The sequence below is a fragment of the Aphelocoma coerulescens genome, chromosome 9 (genome assembly GCF_041296385.1).
Source record: "Aphelocoma coerulescens isolate FSJ_1873_10779 chromosome 9, UR_Acoe_1.0, whole genome shotgun sequence".
NCBI classification, from domain to species: domain Eukaryota; kingdom Metazoa; phylum Chordata; class Aves; order Passeriformes; family Corvidae; genus Aphelocoma; species Aphelocoma coerulescens.
In genome coordinates this window covers 26,911,986-26,931,751 of record NC_091023.1, presented here as the reverse complement: position 1 = coordinate 26,931,751, position 19,766 = coordinate 26,911,986, and the positions used below count along the sequence as shown (strand labels likewise).

The 19,766-nt window shown below is 39.0% G+C and overlaps 1 protein-coding gene across 2 annotated transcripts; it reads right to left on the bottom strand.

Moving 5' to 3' along the window:
• Positions 1–11: 11 nt before the first annotated feature.
• CP (ceruloplasmin) lies at positions 12–19,373 on the bottom strand. Of its 2 annotated transcripts, none has more exons than XM_069023965.1 (19): positions 19,140–19,373; positions 17,297–17,541; positions 15,878–16,090; positions 15,203–15,376; positions 14,368–14,622; positions 12,971–13,136; positions 11,868–12,007; positions 10,466–10,606; positions 10,132–10,343; positions 9,475–9,625; positions 7,657–7,869; positions 7,142–7,349; positions 5,830–5,969; positions 5,228–5,356; positions 4,560–4,666; positions 3,624–3,840; positions 2,870–3,009; positions 2,310–2,472; positions 12–1,223 (listed from the first exon to the last, which is right to left on the bottom strand). In XM_069023965.1, exons 1-19 carry the CDS (start codon positions 19,292–19,294, stop codon positions 1,153–1,155), a joined length of 3,240 nt encoding a protein of 1,079 aa, XP_068880066.1. In that variant the 5' UTR covers positions 19,295–19,373; the 3' UTR covers positions 12–1,152. The 2 variants fall into 2 exon arrangements, with proteins under 2 accessions (XP_068880066.1, XP_068880067.1); XM_069023966.1 differs by having other exon boundaries at positions 17,297–17,410; positions 19,140–19,281.
• Positions 19,374–19,766: the final 393 nt, after the last annotated feature.

Sequence of the window (19,766 nt, the reverse complement as noted above, 5' to 3'; positions counted from 1 at the left end):
GTAGAAGTCAGTCAGAAGAGATCATCTATATTTCAGCTAAAATGCATTAACAAAAAAAAGATAAATCAAAAGTAGCTTAACTTACTCACATAGCATTCCTGCTACAGGTAAAATCAATGATCTGATTTAGTGGTAGGTATTATGCCAGTTTCAGTATAATCTTTGAAAAATACCAAAGCAATCTAGGCTTGTTACAGAGAAGCAATTTCATTCTTAGAAGTATAAAGCCCAGACGTCTTGCTTTCCCTGCCTGTCCCATATGCCTGTCCCTCTCGTTTGACACAGGTCTAACATGAGGAGTTGGGTTACTGAAACATAACTGGTTACTGAAACACAACTGGATGGCATGACCATGTCTGCTCTTACTGTTTTCATTTTTGACCAGCATCAGCCATACTCTAATACTGCTGCTTCCATCTGTCAGGAAACACTTCCTTTTTCCTTTGCCAAGAGTTGCAGTAGCAAAATGATTCCACTTCAGGAGTTACTTAAGAGTCATCAAAGCAAAGCTCTTCAGTACCATAGTCACCAAGTTTTGGCCTTCACTGTCTGCACCTCATCAGGCTTATTTCAGCCTAATTTTGCCTTGAAATTATTTTCATAACAGGAAATCAAATCTTTTAAATGCATACTCTTGAAACATACTACTGAATAAAATGATAAAGTAATTTAACAGAAACAACAGAACTATTTTGGTAATTGCTCAATTACACAAGACTATATATGTGTGAACCTATGGGTAAAGTGATAACCAAATTCCTGTTTACTAAGCAGTTACTACACACATACCTGTCTTGTAAAATGTGACAGTAGGATGACAGATACCCCGAATTTCGCTCTTATTCAGAGTTATTTGCAAATTTAAAGTACATTTCATTAGCTCTTCCATGTTCCTCAGCTGCTAAATAACATGGATTAACCATGACCTAGATATTGTTTTGCTTGCAAGATACTATTTTCATTTATAAAAAAAAATATTTGTAAGCTGTTACATCCATTCAGCTGTCTTAATCTGTGGTTCTTTTCTTAGCCATGGCCACTATGTGAAATCTTCCAAAACATGTAGAGGTGAGTGGTCCAGACGGGAGCGTTTTCCAAGAAATGCTTCACTGAAGGTAGACTTTGGAGGATCACTGTGTTAAAATGCTTTCATCATTCCTGAGTGACTGGCATGCCCTTGCACTTGAACTGATTGAATAATCTTGGGAACAGAGACTGTTTCTCTAGAAGGGGAAAAATAGTTTTTTGTTACATTTCATCAAAAGAATACTCTGTGCATGGGGCCAACAGAGTCCAAAATGAGCACAGAGGATCTGAGTACCTTCTGGCCATTGTGAGTAAGATTTAAAAACAAATTTAAGATGCACAGAAGGGTACATTTTAATGCACTCTAGATGGCTAATAATAAAAAATCTAACACAGTGCTGATAGAAGTTGAAAGCCTCCTTTTACATGTTGTTCTTGTACTCTTAAATTAGCCCTGTTATTGTTTGTGGAGATTTGGCATAACATACTCTGTAAATCAGTAGTGTTTATAAAATAGAATTAGGTTGTGTTTCACATTCCAGTGGTTTATCAAATAGAACTAGATTTTCTATTTAACACTGCACTCTGTATTTTTAGTATAGCTATAAATGTAAATCATATAGTTGTGTGCGTGTATATATATACATATACATACATCACGTATTTTGAATTATTTCTACTGTTCTCTTTCTGTCAATTAACTACAAGAAATACCTTATGCTTGATCTTTTGAGTACTGGAAAGTGCTGTTTTTAAAATTGTATTAACTTTTTAGAAACAAGAACTTTCAAAATTCAAGCTTTTTCACTGGTAATATTGCTAGAGCAAGGTAATAGTGTCTGTAAAGCTACAACATGCCCTTGAGAAAGTAACCACTGTTTTAGTTTTTCACTACTTCAGCTGTATATGGATGATGAATTCAGCTGTATTTACCAACTGTGCTTGTTTTGAACAAAGACTGAGATGATGTCTGACACTACTGGCACTTCCTGGGTACAGAAATACTCTGTCTCATGAAGAATTATTTTAAAATAGAAAAATATGTCACTTAGATTTCATGAATGGTAAGTCAAAGTTATAGTCAGTTATCATCCAGTCCTTTAGCTACTTCACTTTCCTGAGCAGCGCTGAGGGAAGTATGACCAGGTGGCTTGCAACATCTTGGCTTCTAGACATGGAATATTGCTGGGTGCCTGAACTGGTTCTAAGTATGATGGCATGTCTGTGAGCCCCATTGTGCATCTTTAAACATAATGAACATTACTAAGCTAGATGGCTCTTACCTTCCTTTGGGAGCACAGTGTAGGTAGTTTCCATGCCTGCGTGGATGTGGTCAGTAACATGACAATGTAACAGCCAGGTTCCAGGGTTCTGTGGGGTCATTTCCACAGTTTGAAATGTCCCAGGGAACAGATCAAAGACATCTGCCCGGTAAACCCCTGTTTGCTTCAAGACAAAAAGAAGCAACAGTTAAACTGTTAAACACACATTTCTTCTGAAGCATCTCTTTGTACATCCACTTCATGTTCCAAAGTTTAATAAACTAGCAACTAAGTGAAAATGAAGGAAAACTATAGCTTTTGTCTTACCACAGCCATGAAAAATTCACAGCTATCTTATTAAAGCAACTTCTGAGGTTAACAGTGAGCAAATGCTACTGACAGATATTCTCTGGCTCTTGTATGTTGATCAAGTACAGGTTTGGGGCATAAAAATCTTATGGTCAAAGTACAAACCCTGCTTAATATTGTAACGTGACTTTTCACCATAGATAACAGTCCTTGGTATTTGACTTACCTCTCATTCTTAATACAGCAAGAAATAAGTGAAAAAGACCTGATACCTTATAGTCAAAGCTGTGGCCATGGAAGTGTGCTGTGTGAATGTCTATCTCATTGCCCATTCCCATCAGATACCAGATGACATTATCTCCAACATGCATAGTCAGGCCATGCAAATTTCCAAACACCTTTCCATTAATGGCTAAAAAGAAAGAAAGTAAGTCAGAGAAAACAATTAAGATTTTGTGTATTGTGTGTTGTTGATCTCTAATGTAATACAGATTGAAAGATTTGAAAGCCAATGCCAGACAAAAGTAATGGCTTTGGACAGCACATTATGAATGGTTGTGTTTATATTCCACATTAAACTAGAAAGAAAGACATAATAAAGAAAATTTCTTTGCTGTACACCAGTGCTAATATTGCAGTTTTTAAAGAGCTAGCTTTACAAAGACATGCTCTCAGGATGCACATAGCCTTTCCACCATATTCAGAACATTTGTTTACTGACATCAAATCAGAACTTCAAATTTCATTTTTATACTTTCTCTGCTCAAAACTTCAACATGGGAATATACTAGGGGGTTTTGTTGTTGTTTTGTTGTTGTTAGGCGTTGTTTTTTTTTAAACTTGTGAGAAAAAAGTCATTCACTGTCATTAGCAGTGTTTTCAAACAGTTTGAGTAAAATTTTTCAGAACTTCTATCCTGGAACTGGAAATTCAGGGGGCTGAGAAAGTTGAATTTATATGCAGTGCTTTCAAAGATATAATTTAATAGAATTCCCAGAGCTAGATGAACTAAATTGGGAAACATACCATGCATTTTATTACTTTCAAGGAATTCCTCATCCTCTTTGTCGACAAGGTGTGGGTTGGTAGAATAGGTTTTAATGTTTTCATCCAAGTACCATGACTCATTTTCATCAAAAACCATAAAAAGAAGAGCAAACTGAACTTTCTTTTTAGTATGAAATGATGGCAGGTAATGTTTATGACACACAATGAGTGTGCCTATTAATCCGCTGTAAGTGTCCTGAAATGGCAGATGAAAACCCACATAATTGCAAGATGTAACTAAGCAGAAGTACTTTTAATGACATACATGAATCCTCTTACTATCTTCACAGCTGTCAGTATCTGGGAATACGGGAAGCCAGTGTCAAACAAAGTTAATTCTGCACCGTTATATGCTACCCAGGGATCAAGTTCAATGAAGACTGCCTCATCTTCATCTCTCACTAGAAATAAACATTTTTTCCATATTAATTTACTACTCTTTTTTCAAACTATTTCTATAATTTTGACCTTGATTTCCATTCAAAATATGTTTCTTGACACTTTATTTGTTTTTGTTGAGAGAAAGGCAGGAATACATTAATTTCCATTAAAAATACTATGTTAAGGTAATTAGTGCTTGGTAAAAAATGCCAGAGTTGTGTTTCACAGTTGCATGTTAGTTTTCCCACAAATGACTGATTAGAGATGGAGCAAGCTATAAAGTGTTAGCTGTAAGAAGGGAATCTGAGATGATCTATACCAACTGCAGAACAACCAGGAAGCAAAACCATGAATGCCTGTGACATTCAATTTCTGCCCTGATTTTCTTGCAATTTGCCTTCAAGAAACACTTAAATTCAAAGGTATGGTAATAGGGGAAATAACTTGACAAAGAAAGCAGAAAAAATTTCAAGCTCATCTCCTTCAGCTATATGTATGTTGGAGACATGAACAAAACTGATATCAATAATATACCTTAACAATGTCCACTGTTGAATGGTATGCCCATGCAATACAGTGTGAATCTCCTTTCTCAGGACTAGATCTCTCTGGGATTTTCCAGACATACATTTTTGTTTCACCTGAATTAAATAAGTATCAATTAATTTTTGAAGTTTTCAGTGTGCTGACCTACAAGAGGTCATCCTGAAGCTGATGTTATCTCCATTTACAGCTTACATTTATCTTGAACTTCCCATTTAGTGCACTGGCTAGCTGATGGCCGCTTCTGCAAATCCCTGATTCTTCTTGACAATAGTTTTGTGTGTATGTGGGAGTGTGTTTCTGCACTGTCCAGTTCACTATACTTAATAAAGTTGGTATCTTTTGTAAAGATCACAGAGGAACTTCAGAAGTAATAGCATAAGCTATGCTTTCCCTATGGAGCCAAATCTGTTTGCTTTCATAAAAGGTGCAGCCATGTTGTGTCAAAAAATTACTCATCAGTCAAGGACTAAGATACATAGCAATAGTTAGCAGGGGCATTTGGACTGTAGAAGTGTTTGTCATAATCACCATCAAAAATTTAAGAACTTGAGGCAAGACAAACAAAAATTATGTCTTTCCTGCTATCTGGAAGCTTGCTAAATCTTACCAGAAGTCCTGATGTTACCTGCTGGAAATAAAGATGGGTGGTTTGATACCTGGGTTAGTTACAGCAACAACAGAACTGTCTGTTTTCACTCCATGGGCATGGATAGAATAAGGTCTTGATGCTAAGTTCTTAAAAACTATTATAATTTTATCTCCAGTGTTTGACACAAGCAGTGGCCCTGTTGGATTGAAAAGAAAGATTAACTTGGTTTTACAAAACATCAGGGCAGACAGAGCCAGCTCGCTGTGTTCAAATTCACAACACTGTCTTATAATTCAGCTGAAAACTGTATAAAGATAATGTTCACTGTGCCGACTTGAGATGTTGAAGTTAGGCCTCTAAGTCTCAAGTTCTGAGCACCTACTGTGTACCTGAAGTCAGTTTGGATGTTGCTGCCCAGTTTTATGCTGACTTACGAAAAACTGGCCTCTGATCAGGCAGTAAACCAAAAGGTTTTTTTTTCCTTGTAAAGCAAGCAATGTTATCTTGCAGGGAAAGTACCACAATAAAAGTAGCAATTCCATGTAGGTTTTCCACTTAGATTGAGGCAATTTTTGTGGGTAGAACTGTACTCAATATTATTCAAATAGTATCTTCTGATTTGTGTCACTGCATTTTTTGCATTTCCAAAACTGAACCTGATGACTTTACCTTGAATTTCCAGGTGATGCTGCTCCTTTGCTCTGTTTTTGGGAGTACTGAATGTCTGATCGGTGTACTCGCGATATACTACCTTTTTGTACCTTGAGCCAATGAATTTGTCATTTTTATTTAAAAATGGATTTCCAGGGCTGCCAGAAGAAGAAAGAAATGCATTCCTTCATGTATTTTAGAACATCTTTTGCAGGTATGTCAATTAACTATCAAGCAAGAATCTGGCTCAGTGAAAGAGTAATCTCGTAAACTGCTAGTATCTTCAACATGCAAACATTCTAGTTAAGCTGGGAGGTTTTTCATTAAAAGGTTAAAAAACCCACTATAAATAGATCAAGTCTCTATGGTACTTGGAAAAATGCTGAGTGCTTGGCCTGGCAAATACTTCACATTGGAAGAAGATGCATAGCAACTTGCATACTGAAAAACAGAGCCTTTGTCTACTTGTGTACATCTGAAATGAAGCCTAAAACTTGTAAAGCTTAAGTGCCTTGCTGATGTTAAATGTGAGGGATGCTCTGCTGAGATCATGGGGGCTGGACACAACAGGGGGGAAAAAGTCTGGTAACAGCACAGCCCATATTACTTGTGCTTAGAATTATGTCAGAGTCCACTAGTGTACAGGGCAAGGAAATGTGCTATCAAACAGAGAAAAAAGAAGAAAATACAATTAAGCTAATAACAAACTACAGTTATAATCTGCTACTCAAGTTATTCAGGTGGAACACAGAAATTCATCATTCTTGTATAGCCTTTTCTGCTAATTGGCAGGAATTATTTGATCCAATCAATTCTCTCTCATTGAGATTCAAGTACTGGAAATAAAACACCGAAACAACAAGCTTCATGGTGAGTGGATTCAATCGTGGACATATCTTGTGTAAGCTCATGAAATTGAGAGGGGCCGGAAAGAACCTTACTCAGACCACAAATAAACATGAGACAGAGACTTTTTTTATCAGGACATAGTCATCATAGGTATGATGACAATGAACATTTTAAGCCTTCCATGTCAAGGACTACCAACATCAGTAAATAATAAATGCACATGCACTATCCAGGATCCATTAAAATCTACACCTGTCCCGCAGAAGATCTGTGCTGGACTATTTCTCAAACAGTTTGCTGTCTGGCTCAGTTACATGGCAACACTACTGGGGAAGGACCACAGACTCAAGTGAGCCCAAAACAATATGTGTGAAAAGAAAGTGTGTCTAGAAATGTTTGGACGAGGAAAAGGTTCAGAGGAGAAGTGAGTTGCTCCTTTGCTTTTTTTGTATTTCTTTTCCCTGTGTATATACCAAAGTACCTTTCCTCATGGTATTGGTGCCGCTCAAATTCCCATGTCCTGTTAGGAGAATAGTCCCATTCAACTTCCACTGCAGCAATGTAGTAAATCTTTTCATGCAAATACATAGATAAATCTGCATTCCACCAATGGCATTTTTTCACTTTGTAGTTCTGTTTCATTCCCCCAGTGTAGTGGTCTGTTGTCAGGCAGGACACTTCAAAAATTCCTAGAGGTCATGTGAGAAACAAAGACTTGAGGAGACTCAGAAACAGGTTATTGCTCATATAAGGTCCAAAATCTTTGTGCAGTATGGCTACTTGTAGTAATAAAATTCAGCATACAGAGGAGCTAGAAAAATCAAGGTTTTAGCATTAAGAACACGTCCTTACAGTTTGCTGCCCTTCAAACACGGCTGTACACAGTTTTAGCACCAGGATCAATATATCAACTACTTAAAGCTTGTCTCTATGCACAAAACATTCATAGGTAACAGTTTCTGCATTACTAACAACATTTTTAAACAAGACATTTACCTTCGGAGTCAGGCTTCATAATAGCTGTAAGAGCTGTATGTGGAAACAGATTTGCTGTATCCCTTCTTGTTCCTTTAGTTACAAATGTGTTTTCTGAGAAGTATATCCCATGGACATCAACTTCTGAACCCAAGCCCATCAAATGCCAGGAAACAACACTTCCTTTACACATCTCAAGACCAGGCTGATTTCCATACATATAACCATTAATGGCTATGGAAGATTTGAGAAAGCAAAACCCACCTTGATTAATATATTACTTAATTCTGCAATAGAGATTAATTAATAAACACTTCAGATGTAATGTCATGCCTTAGACTGACAGAAATATCAATAATAAAATATCATATGAACAAAACTAAGGAATCAATTCAAGCAAAACAGCTTTTAAACCCCAGTGTTTAAAAATAATTTCTAACTGTTTCCCTTTTCAATGTCTACAGCACATGTTGCTGCCTTGACCAACTGGAACTTTCCCTGCTTTCTACTCGTCACATATTCAGGATGCATAAAGGATCCCACTTTACACCCTGCAACACCCTCCAGCCATAAAGGGGAGGCAATCAGAAGGGTTTTTTTAGTTTGAGTTACTAACCCTTTCTAGATAGTCCTTTGCAAAACTTTCAAATCCTGGGCTTCACAGGTACCACTGAATGCTCTGCACCAAGAGTCTGTAAACAGGAATGGCCCTGAGGGGAACATTTTTTAAAATGCACAAATAAATATGCTTAAAGATTAGGACTTACTAGCAGGGAGCTAGGGCCTGAGGATAAAAACGTCTTTTTCCCATGAAACTTGAAAAACATTTCTGCAGTACTAAAACACTGATCAGTGTGAAACTCAGTTCTGCCCTATTAAAGAGGCAAAGACTCATTCTGAGGCAAAGTCCAGCTGGCAGGTTGGGGGAGATGATCCCTGCCCTCTGCTCACACTGCTCAGGCCACACCTGCAGGGCTGTGCTGAGTTCTGGACTCCCCAGTATGGAAGACATGAACATAGTGGAGAGAGGGCAATAAAGAGCCACAAGAATGATGAAGGGACAAGAAAGCATCTCTTCCTGCAAGGAAAGGCTGAGAGAGCTGGGACCCTTCAGCCTGAAGAAGAGGCAGCTTGGGGGATCTCACCCACGTGTACAAACACCTGCGGGGGGAGTGCCAAGAAGATGGAGCTGGGCTCATCCCAGTGGTACCCAGTGATAGGGACAGAAGCCCAACTGACACTAACAGACACCACCTGACACACAGGAGATTCCCTCTGAACATCAGGAAATTATGAGGCTGACCAAGCACTGGCAGAGGCTTCCCAGTGAGATGGTGGAGTCTCCATCCTTGAAGGTATTTGGAAGTCATCAGGACGTGGTCTTGGGCAAGTGGCTCTGGGTGGCCCTACTTGAGCAGGGGGTTGGACCAGGTGACCTCCAGAGGTTCCGTCCAACCTCAACTGCTCTGTAACTGTGTGAAAAACCTCCTTTCAGCTATATCATCTGTAGAGCAGAGGTCAGTTTTGTCTTGCTGCCTGGTTGCACTTGTAGTGGTTGCACACAGGCCAAAGACCTAATTCCTCCTTCTATCTGCTCAAAGTGGTACATAACCATGCTAAATCCTCAACTGCCATGCAAGACACTGAACAGCTGGCATTATGCTTTGAACTATCACATTTAGTTGAAACTGAATTGCACCGAAATGTTCTGGGTTTTTTTCCACTGGAAAGGAATGAAATGTCGCTGCACTATACAGCTTTCCAGCTTCAAACGTGAAACCATAAAAGTAAAAACCTTATTGTAGAAATTAATATTTGGCTAACTAATAATTTTCTTACAGTGCATTTTGTTAGACTCTTGGAAGTCTTCATCATCTTTGTCAATTTTGTCAGGACTTAGTGTAAACATCAAAATATTATCATCCAAATACCAGCTCAGATTCTCATCAAATACTGTGGCAAGTAGAAAAAACTCCATGTTCACATTTTTCTGTTGAGAAGAAATAGTAGAAAGAAAAATAGAAATGAGTGAACAGAAAATGTCAGTGAGAAAAATCCTATTCACATAATAATTTATGAGTACAAGTCACAAAATAGAGTAAATGCATACATTGATACTTCATTCTGATAATCTCAAAGCTCTGTAATTGCTGTATCTGGTGATAAGTACCTACTGCTGACACTCTTTCTACCAGCAGGGACCACCTCTGGAAGTGAGTTTGTATTTTGGTCTTTAAAATTTCTACATTTTCCTAGAGATTCTCATCATAGCTGAGACTTGAATGCCAGCAGCTGCTTGTGATGATGGTTTTTCCACATTGCAGTGACTGTCTATCTGGAGCAAGATTGAAAACCAACCCCACTTTCTTCATGTTGTGTATTCCCCTTAGGACATGGGTGAAACCGTGATGTGGAGAAAAGGTGGTGCAGTCTGGGAGGAGAAAGCAGACTCAGCTGTGATGATGCAAAGGTTTCCACTTTTCTTCTTCTACCGACCTGTTTCCCAGAAGAAAGCAGAGCTCCTTTCCTGCACACCAGGAGAGGACCCACAAGGCCAGAATTGGTGTCTCTGACTGCATCCACAGCTGAGTAATAAAGCCAGGTTAAACAGTCTGGGTCTTGGTCTGTGGGACCCACATCTTCTGGCACATCCCATTCATATGTAAATGTAGTTCCGGGACTCACATGAGAGGCTGGAGATTCGGTACCTATTATGGAAATCAGCGTTGGGAATTATGCCTAGTGAACATTCTTTCTTTTATCACCTTTAATACATGGACAGGTAAGACAGTGTGTGCTCAGATGCTGCAGCACCCCATCCGTGGCTCACCTCTGGGGGCAGTGCCATACCGTGCCCCTGCCTCGCTCCTGTGGTAACTCACACCGTGGGGCTGGATGCTGAACGGGCGGCTGGCATTGTTCCGGAAGGTCACCCTGATGCGCTCACCCACTTCAGCCTTGATCACAGGTCCTAGAAAAGTGTACATGGTCTAATTACAGGATATTTCTATCAAATGGTGTAAAGGTCACCACAAACTTATGGCATTCAGTGGCCGGCTGCTTTTACCCTTGCATGAGGAATGCCCCTAGGCCTCTGTGGCCACAGACCAGGTCCCTGGCTGTTCCAGTTTGGCCAAATTTAGAAATATATCCTCTGAGAGAAGGCAGGTCACAACCATCCCTCCCCCACCAGGTTCGGGAAAAAATAAATTTTCGTTGAAGAAAAGTGAAAGAGATAAAAACTATTTATTTAACAAACACACAGGAAAAGGGATAATGATGCCAAATAATAAAACCTCTCGATCTGCTGAGAGAAACCTGGGAAAATTTCAGAGTCCTTCCGTAGATCTCTCTCTCCTCCTCCTTGGAGCTGGGATGGGGTGGTGGGCCCACCTCCAGGGCTAAGGCCTCAGTAGAAACTCCTCCCAATGTATTCTGATGTTGAAACAGTCCAGCAGAGAGAAAAGGAGGAAAAACAAAGTCCCAAGAAAACAAAAGTTCAACTCTCCGAAGGAAAAAGAGCTGAGGAAAAAAAACTGCCGAAAAGCCAACTGGAAAGAAAAGCAAGCCGGGTGCTTCCCTTCCCTTCCCTCTCGCTCTCCTGCCGCAGCTGAAAAAAAAAGTCGTTATCTCTGTGCGACCTTGAACAAGCTGCAAACTGCTTTGAAAAAGTTTTGCTCAGTTTTTCCTTCCGCCTCTCAGGCTCAGTTTAAAGGCATAGAAAGGTGCAAAAATTAATTTCTGGCCATAGGGCAGCAGTATGGGATACACATCATAAAGTCACCCCAAGACACTGGCATATGGCCTGAATCACAGAACAGCCCAGCAGCAACCATTCCCAGTTCACGTGGAGGTCCAGTGACTTTCAGGCCAGTTCCTCTCTTTGGAAAGGGATTTACAGACATTAGTACCAACCCATGCCAGAAGCAGCAAGGTTATCAGTAGGACTAGACTCACCTAGTCTGGCCTTGTAATTCAGAGCCAGACCTTTGGAGACCATGGCATGGTCCTTCAGGGAAGCTGGGTACCATGACAGTGTTGCATTTAAGAGCTTCTTTACACCTTGGGGGAAACCACAGGCACTAGCGACTGCTGGAGGCAGGGAGAGCTGAGGACTTCTTGGAGAGTGGGGGCGCTGCTCACTAACCAGTGGAAGTGACTGTTCACTCTTATAAATCTTTGACATGAAAAAATTTTAGACTCTTGTCTTGGGGTGACAGTTACTCTCTTACCTAGGAGTCCAAGATGTGCTTCCTCTGCAAGCCTTTTTCTATGTTCAGTGAAAGAACCATCTGTGTATTCTTTGTAAATTGCTTTTTTATAGGAGCCACCAATTCTTGTCCCACTTTGTTCAAAAAAGATCTGAGATTCACTGTGTAGAAGAAGTAGCAATAGACGCAAACAATTCAAGTCAAAATGCTTGGTTGTACAAAGGCAGTCAGACCTCAACCCTGTTTTCTGAGGTATGCTATGCTGAGTTTGTCTTTTGGGTTTCTTTTCAGTGGTATGGCCACACACTTACATGCAGTCCCATATAGGATGTGCAGGAATCCATTATCCTCCACTAACTTCTCATTAAGAAAAGGCCACTATGCTGTGTTGCCCTTACAAAGCCAGTGTGCTTAGAGACTCACCAAGGATGATTTCTAGTTAACATTTCATAACCTTGAGCTTATTCTTCTTTTAATTAGAAGTTACAAAAATTCAACAGGAGCAGATACAAACACCAAGAATATGTAACATCTATATACAAAGTGAGAAGATTCAGTCTACAGTTTTACTCTCTAAGAAAGGACCTTTCAGTGTTTTTCAAGCACTATTCAAACAATGAACTGTGCCTCGTCGCTTGTGGAAGAGGTAAGTATGCTTTAACTCACAGATGAAAACCTTGAGGAATCAATGTATTCAGTGAATCGATCCAGGTCTTAAATATGTAAACACAGTGCAAAGGGCAAAGCTATGTCATGCAAGCTGTTTCCTAGATGAGATGCCGTTAGCATGAGTTTCATCATCTAAGGCAATGGTCATGAACTCCTACTTTGTTCCCTAACTCAAAATAATCAACCATCTTGAATAATCAGGAGTCACAGCCTACATATGACATAATAATTAATCTTAATCCCAGTGAAGTGACTAACATAGCAGCAAAATTTAAGATAAGATTACAAGGAAAACAACTGACGTAATTTGGTCTGATATTTATTCTAGCATTAATATTTAAGCACAGATGAGCAATTCTGCTTAGAAGTCAGTTCTACCATAAGTCTTACCTTACTTAGCATGCTTAAATCAATTCTGCTTGGAAAATAAAAATTCTTTAATTAGAGGCGTTTACCTGTCAAGGATTAATTCTTGTCCTGTAAAATGGTTCACTGCAGATGGGCCATAATTCCAGATGATCTCTTGAGCAGCAATGAAGTACTGTCTTATCTTTGTACTCTCCTTGTGATCTGATGTGGATTTCTTACAATCTTCTACTTTAAAAAGAGCCTGCATACCACCTGGAAAATAAGGAGGTAGAGAAACCTAGAGAGAAGGAACAGCATTTTGTTTTCTCTCTCCCTGTGTCCAACAGCTTTTATGTTCCCTGGACAATTCCCACGCCATTGATGGATATGAAAATCACAAAATGGAAGATGAATGCTATAAAAAAAGGCACGCCAGCTGAGCTAGGATGTAGAAACACAGCCATGGTATCTACAGCAGGCAGACAGGTGTGGTAAAGGGCATTCCGCTTGTAAAGCTGCAACAGGCATGGCAGAGAAGATTAGGGGAGGGTGGACACAGTGCTGTCAGAGAACACTTCAGCCAAGGTCAGATGTTACCAGACTGACCATTCTGCATCTAAATATAATCAACCGCTTACTTATGGAACTCCCAAGTCTCTGCATCCTAAGGGAAGCAGTTAGCAAATCTGCTTGCTGGAGATACAAATAATATAGTGAAAAGAGCCCTTTTGCAGCTATAAATCAGGCCAATTTGTAGGATTTAAGTCTTGCCCAGGATGCTTCATCTATATCAGGATATTGCTTGATGTGATAACTATTTCAAAGCTTGGAACCTCTGTGTAATTGAATCTGTCAGTTACATACTTCTTTTTATAACGGAGTTTTAAAATCTTGGAGAATGATTTTCAGTTCTGTGTTCTTTCTCACTTCTGTGACAAATTACTTCCCTCACTTACAGGAATACAGATCATTCAAAAGCATGGAATTAGCTTCTAAGTATTTCACATGGGTATTAAAACTGAAAATACAGGATAATACAGGGAAGAGAAAAGAACATCTCTGCTTGTTCACCAATGCACTTTCCAGAACATGTATTTGTCAGCAGGCAAGTTAGCCTGCCTGTCCTGTGCCCCTTGCCAAACATGGAATGAGCCCCAACTTTTTTGTTGGCAGACAGAAAATTGTGGTTAGTTATCTCCAGCAAGAGGCAAACGTCATGCTGGTTTTTTGTCCAAGGGTGAGGCTTGCAAAAGTGCAGCTGTGCTAATTGCTGCCAGCTGATGATGATGTCCATTAGAGAAAAGAATCCCTTGATTCCCATGGCTACGTGCTCAAACCCATCTAATGCACTTGTAGGCATTTCAATTTTAATTACTATGAGAGTTTTGTTACCTAGAGGAGAATAATGCCTGGCATATCACGAGGTCAAGAGCCCTGCAAAAGTGACTCAGCAAACTCTTAGCTCAAGCTAAAAGAATTCTGATCACTGAAACTTGTACTGTACCTTCAATATGGTCATTCACTTGGCAGCTGAGCAGCCATTCCCCAGGGCTCCTTGGTACCATGACAGCATCAATGAATGTGGCTGGGAAGAGGCTGATGGTGTCAACTCGATGATGCCTTTCTATTAAGGTCTGTCCATGAAAGTAGGCTGAATGGATATCAGCTTCATTACCCATGCCAAAAAGATGCCATTTTATCTTATCTTCCACACACATTGTGAGGTTTGGGAGGTATCCATACATGTACCCATTGATTGCTAAAATAAATGTTGTTTATTACAGTTAACTTCACAGACCTTAGGATTTTTTCTTCAAATGCAGGTATCATACTCTATTTTTTATCAGTGCTCTATTTTTCAAAATAGAAAGAGCCTCAAAAGAAAGCTCCACACCTTTGAAAATCAGTGCCAGTATCAGACACATGCTTCCTCTACATAGCTATAATTCTGGAATCCATGTCAGAGCCAGAGGTGTCATTTTTGTTTACACTAACTGTAAAAACTGTTTTTCTAAACTGTGAAATTATAGTACAGAGCTCAGGACTAATAAACAGAGCAAAGTAACACAAATCTGTTCAGAGTGCCTGGGAAAATTACACTGGCAAAGAGCTTCTTGGCCCCTAAGAATTTTATATCACAACTCCAAAGGTTTGATTGTACAATATCTGCCATCACTTTTAAACTTTTTAAATTTTTATTTAAAAGAATCTTTCTTAATCCTCTAAAAAGAGACTTGATTAGAACAAAAAATCTACAATTCATCTTTAAAAGAGACAAGACAGAAAAATATTACTTCACAATATTAGTGGCAAGCAACATTAACATAATGTTCTCTCACAGTGCATTTTATTGCTTTCCTGGAAGTCTTCATCATCTTTGTCCACTTTGGAAGGCTCAAAACAGTATGTTCTGATATTGTCCTCTAGATACCAACTGAGATTTTCATCCACCACAGAAAACATAAGGATAAATTCAGCATCAAAGTGTTGATCACTGTCCCTATTCATTGTATCTGAAAAAGAAAGCGGTGTATTCAAAATCTTTGGTAACTGACATTATTTTTTTGTCAGTTTTAACTCTAGTCTCAGTAAGGCTGGACCCTGTTTACTTCATGTTTTGACACTTCTTGAGTGTGACTGTACACATAAACTTACAGACATACTCAGGAAACAAAAATCCCTTTTGATAGATTCTATAAAATTACTGAGAATAAATATTGCATGTTAATCTCTTTCTTATATCAGTATTTACTCCTTGCACATGGCTAGCATAGCACATTTCACTCACATGGATTTGTGGACAAAGTATTCTGCAAATTATGTTCATTCTCATACACAAAATCTGACTACTTCCTACACTATTGAAGGCAGCTAATTGAGAAGACCAAAAGCAGTTATTTCAAAATAAATTGTAGTCTTCTCCTCTTCCAGGAATTTACTTCATTGATATTTATCAATGATCATTATCAATCACTTTGCATATGTATTTGTTTACTCATTTATTTATGGTTTACCTTTCCTGCAAATTATTAAAGGCCCAACAAGCCCTGAGGCAACATCTCTTGGAGCATCTATGTGGGAGTGGTAAGCCCTGGTTATGCAGTCTGCATCTCCTTTAGCTGGACCTTGATCTTCTGTCACATCCCATGTGTAAGTGTACTGGCCTCCAGGCTCCACAGCATCATCTTGCTTTTGAAAATCTTTGGTGGTGTCAGGGTAAAGAGCACCTGAAGAGTTCCATACAGCCACCATTAGCATAACACATTCACAATAGGGTGTCAGGATAGCACCTGCCATGCTGAAAGTTGACTACATGCTGCAGAAAAATGGACTGAACATCTGAATACAGGTTAAAACCCCACAACTTTTAAATCAGATTAGTAGATGTTTTCTTTCTCTTTAGGCATCTTTTCATTTGCCTTTGAAGTCCATAGGAGTACTTTGATTAATGGCCCATTAAAGCTAGTCCTTAATTTATTGGGAGGGGACTATGTACTTCTTGTAAAAATGTAACAATTCAAATATTTGTAAAACATTTGTTAAATATTAATCTTGTAACCTGTTCTAAAAAATTGCATATGCCCTGAAGGAATATAGGTGTTACTGCAATGATAGCAATAGAAAAAAATTCCAAAAAGTGTACATACTGCTACATAATAATACACTGTTCTGATCCTACAGAGTGTCTCTATCAAGACACAGACTAGTTGTAATGAAAAAGTCCACAAAATACTAGAAGCTAGGTTGATACTTCATAAATTCTTCTAATGAAGGATTTTTAAAGAGTGATTTTGAGACATCATATTCTCAACAATTCACACACTGTTTTTTAAAGGCTCGGTAATAAAACTTTCAACAGCCATATTGCCATCCAGTGCAGAAAATCCCCCATTGCCTGAGTGTGGCCAGACTGGCTATTGCAAGGGCAAGCCATCACCTATCCCAATAGAACCCCTGAATACATCTTAGAGTGTGTCAGACTTTCATCTCATTAATTATTTATTGAGCAGAATCTGTTTCTCCATTTTAAGAAACTCTTGTGTATCTTATATACCATATACATAAATTTAGTGTTAAGAACTTAGAAAAGTACTTTATTGCTGTTAACAATATCTTCCTCACAGCATCAAATTTTTATTTATACCCCCCCATATCTGAATCTCTTATGTACCTTTATACCCTTATTTTGGTTGAAACACAAATACTCTTATTTCAGGTAAAATGTTGATCTAAAATTGCCTCCTTTACAAATTCCACTTTTGGCTTTGTATTTCACTCTTGAAAAATTATCAAACTTAGATTATATTTTAAATTGATTGTGTCCTAATTTAAATCTCTATTTACTTGACCAGTCTTCTCTCCGATGAGAGAGTACCACTTAGAGGGACAATTAACTTTTGATAAATTCTGGCACAGACATGAATCAAGCCTACCTTCATTTTCTTTTGTGTATCTTACACCATGTGGATGCAGTGTGTAGTTTCTTGAAGCAAAGTTTTTCAAGTGAATAGTAATGGAATCTCCAACTTCTCCCTTAATTATAGGACCTAAAAAACCCAGCCAGGAAGGTTTGTCAAGTATCACATCATATAAATGATTGGTATACTGAATGTAGATAGCCTTCTTGTAAGTTCTTCCTATCCTGTGTGGACCTCTTTTGAGAAAGACTTCAGCCTGCCTGTAAAGAAAATACACAAACACATCTGTAGTGTGGTTCTAATTAATAGTCTCAAATAAAGACCAGGCCTCTGCAGTGCTGTGCACAACTGTGTGCAAGCCTTGTTGTGAAATAAGTTAATACTGCCGAAAAATGCAAAGTATTTTCTACGAGGCGGAGTACTGTTTGAGCATATGGGGAAGGAATTGTAGGTACCTTGGCAAGCACAGGTCTGAAGTGTAATTAAAATGCCAGTTCAGAGCTCCACTTGGGGAACATAAACTGAGTTGCAAAGGCCCAGTTACTATCATTCTGAGTGCATGCGGCTTTTGAGCTACAACCTAAATAAACAAACATGTTTTGGCTCTGCTTGGACCATTTAAACAGACAAAATTTAGTTGTAAAGTATTCCTTCTGCACTCTGCTTTCCCCTGCTCCTATAAATAGCAATCTCCACACATGCACAGCCTCATAAAGGGTCCTGGAGGAGAAGGGGAATCAGAGAAGCTGAAACTGAAAAGTACAATACAAGGGACCAGCTCCATTGCAGGCATACAACCACTGAAAACCTGAAATTAATGTAGCATGCTGCAGGTCACCACGGACCAGAGAAAAGCAGTGAACAGGAGTGGCCTGTTTTATTACAACACAGCTCTGCAATTCTTAGACAAGATGCCCTGTTTCCACCTCTGATCAGAATTACTAGCCTGCTGAATCCCTGGCAGCATCTTACACCTCACAAAGTTTGTGAATGGAAAAAGTAAAAAGCTGACTGCTTCACCTCACACCTGATCGAGTGGCAGGTTATGGCTGAGGCCCTCACTAAAGAAAACAAACCACAGGAAATCGTCTAATCCCTCACCCACAAACCAAATGAGAACTGCATTTTTGAGATTTTTCTAATTTCTGATTTCTCTCATCATTGTTTTAGCTTTGATATAGTTCTATTTAATTTTAAAGGCACTGAAAAAATAGAAGAAAGGAATACTTCTTCTCTCTCAAGTATTTTTCTGATGCCTTTTATATCTGAGTTTTCTTTATTGATTATTCAGACTTCCAGGGTGCTCCCTTCCTCCTCACCCTACATATCTTCAGCCTACTAACTGCTCTCACTCTGCACAGGACCCTCCCTGCCTCGTAACGAGCAACCCAGCTCCTCCACAGGGGGTGAGTGAAAGTACTCAGCTGTGCTTCTGTACCAGTGAAGACCACCCCTGCCAACAATGAACTAAAAAGGAAACCTGTGCTCAGTAGGAAAGTTTTAAATTTGTCAAGTTTCTGCATTTAAAAACAACAGCAAAAATCATCCCTTCAGCACTAGCACCTTAGACATTCAAAATTAAACACCATTAGACATTGAGGGTCTTATTCTAGTCTCTACTTAGTAAATATTTCATTGCAAAAAATTCACACCCCCTACATATTCCAATGCTCTGAATTAGTAGAACATTGGAATGCAATTCTCAAGCGAGCCAGGAAAAAAAAATTGAAATTCCCTTATATGTCTGACAGAAAATCCACTGACACCAACAAGACTCATCAGGTTTTCAGTGTGGCCCTGGTGTCTAAACCAGATGAAGTTGTAAATAAAACTCAACCAGTGACACTGCTTTACTTACTCTTCTTCGGCAAAAAGCTGCCCAGAGATGGCATTGGCATCACCAGGTGCATAGTTCCAGACAGTCTCTGTAATGCCAATATAGTACTCCCTGTTCACTGCCCCAACCTGGCAACAGCAGGAAACCAGCAAGCAGCTTAGGAGAAATAGCTTCATTTTGCATTCATGAACCTTGTGGAAAACATGAAATAAAAACACAGAACAGGCACATGCAATTTCCCTTTTTATGGTCCTATCCCTCCTACTCCCCACATCCTTACCTCCCCCTCCCTGCTCCTGTTTGCTTTTGTGAACACAATAAAACCAATTGCACAATGTCTCTGTGTGTCAAGAGCAAACAAAAGATTCTGGTAACCTCGTCAGTTCAGAAAATCAAAGAAATTTTTTCTATTTCTGCCAACCTGCAATCACATATATTAGAATAAATCTTGTCACTGAATTGAAAGCAAATTTAAATGGATTTACAGACTAAGCTTAATTACATTCTTCACTATCTTCATCACTCTCTCTACAGCTGGTATGCTACTGAGAAAATAATCCCTATGATATGTGGCACATGAGCACAATTTCTCAAGCACACTGTGAAAAGTTCTAAGTGACACTTCTTCTCTGTGTATCTGCTCTGCAT

Coding starts and splice junctions, on each gene's coding strand:
- CP (XM_069023965.1), bottom strand. CDS start 19,294: ATGAAGCTATTTCTCCTAAGCTGCTTGCTGGTTTCCTGCTGTTGCCAG. Junction 10,344..10,465: donor GTATGGCACTGCCCCCAGAG/GTGAGCCACGGA, acceptor TTTCCATAATAG/GTACCGAATCTCCAGCCTCT. Junction 5,970..7,141: donor CACCAATACCATGAGGAAAG/GTACTTTGGTAT, acceptor TTCTTCTGGCAG/CCCTGGAAATCCATTTTTAA.